Source organism: Gekko japonicus, unplaced genomic scaffold (genome assembly GCF_001447785.1).
Source record: "Gekko japonicus isolate JY-2015 unplaced genomic scaffold, Gekko_japonicus_V1.1 scaffold1019, whole genome shotgun sequence".
Classification (NCBI taxonomy): domain Eukaryota; kingdom Metazoa; phylum Chordata; class Lepidosauria; order Squamata; family Gekkonidae; genus Gekko; species Gekko japonicus.
The window spans coordinates 330316-333645 of NW_015164702.1; the positions used below are offsets into that span (position 1 = coordinate 330316).

Below are 3330 nucleotides of genomic sequence, written 5' to 3' on the forward strand. Positions count from 1 at the left end.
CAGTCCAGGGTGGGGAGGAAAGAATGTTCATAGCTCCATACAGAGATATAATGGCTAGCCCCCTGAGCAAAAAATTGCCCCCCTCCCAGCAAAAGGTTGCTAGCTACGGGGCTGGCAGCCGAATATCTTTGAGGCCAGAAATCACCAGGAGATTCTTATCTGCTGATCTCAATGCCCTTCGGGCATTTCTCCCCCTAAGTGACAAAAATGCTATTTCAGGATACAGGGGAACAGGGAGGAACAGGGTAAACAAACAAACATGTCCAAGCCAGTCTCTGATCTTCTTTCATTGATTCTAGCTTGCCATCAAAACAGTGTTAGTTGAATCCCAAATCCACTCCCTTCATTGTAAGTGTGATAGTCAGGTAGAGTACAGACAATCCCTAGCTCTGTGAACTTTGTGTGACCTTTTCATGACTTTTACTTTCTTCTGCCCTCAAGTGCCAGATAAATCATTCCTACTTAGCTACTGTACACAACAGTCATGAGGTTACATTTTTCAGACGGTACAAAGTTAAGTACCACTATGGAATTCTCCCTTAGGCAGGTGCACCTTTATTTCTCCATGCATCCATTGGAATCCCTTCCAAAAGGGCCAGATTTAAGAAAAGAACAGAACAACACACTATTAGCAGCTCTAATGTTCATTCAATGTTCTTTTCTTTTCACCCAGAGCGGCTGGTGGGAATGTTTAAATACTTCCGGAACCATTTTGTCAGTCACTTCACGGAATGCAAAAGACGAAGGTCACGGCTGGTGTCTAAAGATGGGAGATGTAACATAGAGTTTGGGAATGTTGAAGAACAGTCAAGGTTTGTTTTCTTGGCTGACATCTGGACCACCATCCTGGACCTCAGATGGAGGTACAAGATGACCATCTTCATTTCAGCATTCTTAGGCAGCTGGTTTCTTTTTAGCCTACTGTGGTACATAGTGGCATACGTACATCAAGATCTGCCAGAGTTCAACCCCTCTGCAAATCACACCCCATGTGTTGACAACATCAATGGCTTGACTTCTGCCTTTCTTTTCTCCCTGGAGACCCAAGTCACTATAGGCTACGGTTTCAGGTGTGTTACAGAACAATGTGCAATGGCAATTTTCCTACTGATCTTCCAATCGATCTTAGGAGTCATCATAAACTCTTTCATGTGTGGCGCTATCTTGGCCAAGATCTCCAGGCCCAAAAAGAGAGCGAAAACCATCACCTTCAGTAAGAACGCTGTTATCAGCAAGCGAGGTGGGAAACTGTGCCTTCTCATCAGGGTGGCCAACCTCAGGAAGAGCCTTTTGATCGGCAGCCACATCTATGGCAAGTTGCTGAGGACCACTGTCACACCAGAAGGAGAGACGATCATCTTAGATCAAGTCAGTGTGGACTTTGTGGTCGATACTGGCAATGAGAACTTGTTCTTCATCTCCCCCTTGACAATCTATCACATCATCGACAAGAAAAGCCCCTTCTTTCACATGGCAGCAGACACAATCCTTCAACAGGAGTTTGAGTTGGTGGTGTTCCTAGATGGAACTGTGGAATCTACCAGCGCCACCTGTCAAGTCAGGACGTCCTACATCGCAGAGGAGGTACTGTGGGGCTATCGTTTTGCACCGATTGTCTCCAAGACCAAAGAAGGGAAGTATAGAGTGGATTTCCACAATTTCAGCAAAACGGTGGAAGTGGAAACTCCCCACTGTGCCTTTTGCCTCTACAATGAGAAAGACGCCAAAGCCAAGATAGGATATGATAACCTTGGGTTCCAGCTTCAAGAGGTCAACGAAACCATTAATACAAAAATGTAACTTTGGGTGTAGGTGAGACTGGAGTACTCTTGGATGTAGCTAGGGTGCCATGCTGAAATACTTATGAACATGATGAGCAGAACGAAGAAGAGTGGGGTTGTTTGGGGTACCAAAGGAGTTCTCCTAATCAAATGAAAACAGGATACCAAAGCAGCCATTTCCTGAATGTCTCTGAACTACATCATGTTTATTTTCACATAATATATATTTTTATAGATACATTTGTGGGATTGTTACTTAAACCAGTTGACTGATATAGAGAAAACATTATTCTTTAAAGCAAAAGAAGAATCTAGATATGTAGGAACTAGTTTTGATAACATGCTAATGAAGAAGAAACTATATGCAGCAGTAATGAAGAAGGAAAATTCAGTATTAGGAACTATTATGTGATAGACTGAATTGCTTTTTTAAAAAAAAAATCACAATACCTTTATGTAAATGGATGCTGTGTTCACCTTAAGGATGCCACGTACAAGTGTTATGGCTGGCGTCAAATGGGATATTTGACAGCCAGTGTGGTGTCGTGGCTAAAGTGTTGGATTGGTTGGGGTCTGACAGAGATCCAGGTTCAAATCTGTGCTCTGCCATGAAGCTTGCTGGTCGATGGTTGGCCCACTGGCCAGCTGCTGTTTCATAGTCAAACCCACCTTGCAGGGTTGTTGTAAGGATAACATGGGTAAAGGAGAGACATTCCTTGGAGGAAAGGTGACATAAAAATGTAACAGAGAAAAAAAGATATCATGGGACCAGGAAAGGGACTAGACCAAGGAGCTGGAACACATTTTCTGTGCAAAACGGCTAAAGAATACAAGGCTTTTAGTGCAGAAAAATATGTACAAGGTGGAACATCATACAGGTTTGTGAAAGTATGAACGGTGTGGGAAAACACAGAACTTTCTGAATACTAGCCAAGGGTGTGTTTCGATGCTAAAGGAAATGATCACAAATATCACCACTGCTTGCTACAGCCAGTTTCTGCTTTGTTGGGCCAAAGTTCAAGCGATGCCATCTCCAAGTCATGCAGTTCAGTCATACCATGAATGAGGAACTTTTCTGTCTGGGACCTTCTCACACACTGCAAGGTGCCAACAGGAGTTTTGAACCAGAAGAAGATGAAGAGTAGGTTTTCATACCCCACTTTTCTCTACCTTAAGGAGTCTCAAAGCAGCTTACAATCCCCTTCCCTTTCTCTCCCCACAGCAAGCACCTTGTGAGGCAGGTGGGGCTGAGAGAGTTCTGAGGGAACTGTGACTGGCCCAAGGTCACCCAGCTGGCTTCATGTGGAGGAGTGGGGAATTGAACCCGGTTCTCCCGATTAGGGTCCATTGCTCTTAACTGCTACACCAAGCTGACTCTCAAGAGATCCAGGGATCCCAGCAGCTGGGCACTAGTGACTTATTGGCTGCACCACTGGCAGTCTGTAGGCACTACAACTCTGGCAAACTAAGATCTAAGTTTCAGGGGCCCTCTATGCTATACCAACTCTCTGTGACACATGTGCACATACATGCACACTCAGCTATCCAT

General features: G+C 44.4%; 1 protein-coding gene across 1 annotated transcript; it reads left to right on the top strand.

Annotated features, from left to right (window-relative positions):
• Window positions 1–687: 687 nt before the first annotated feature.
• KCNJ1 (potassium channel, inwardly rectifying subfamily J, member 1) lies at window positions 688–1800 on the top strand. The gene has a single exon (XM_015409510.1). The coding sequence runs from the start codon at window positions 688–690 to the stop codon at window positions 1798–1800; it is 1113 nt and encodes a 370-aa protein (XP_015264996.1).
• Window positions 1801–3330: the final 1530 nt, after the last annotated feature.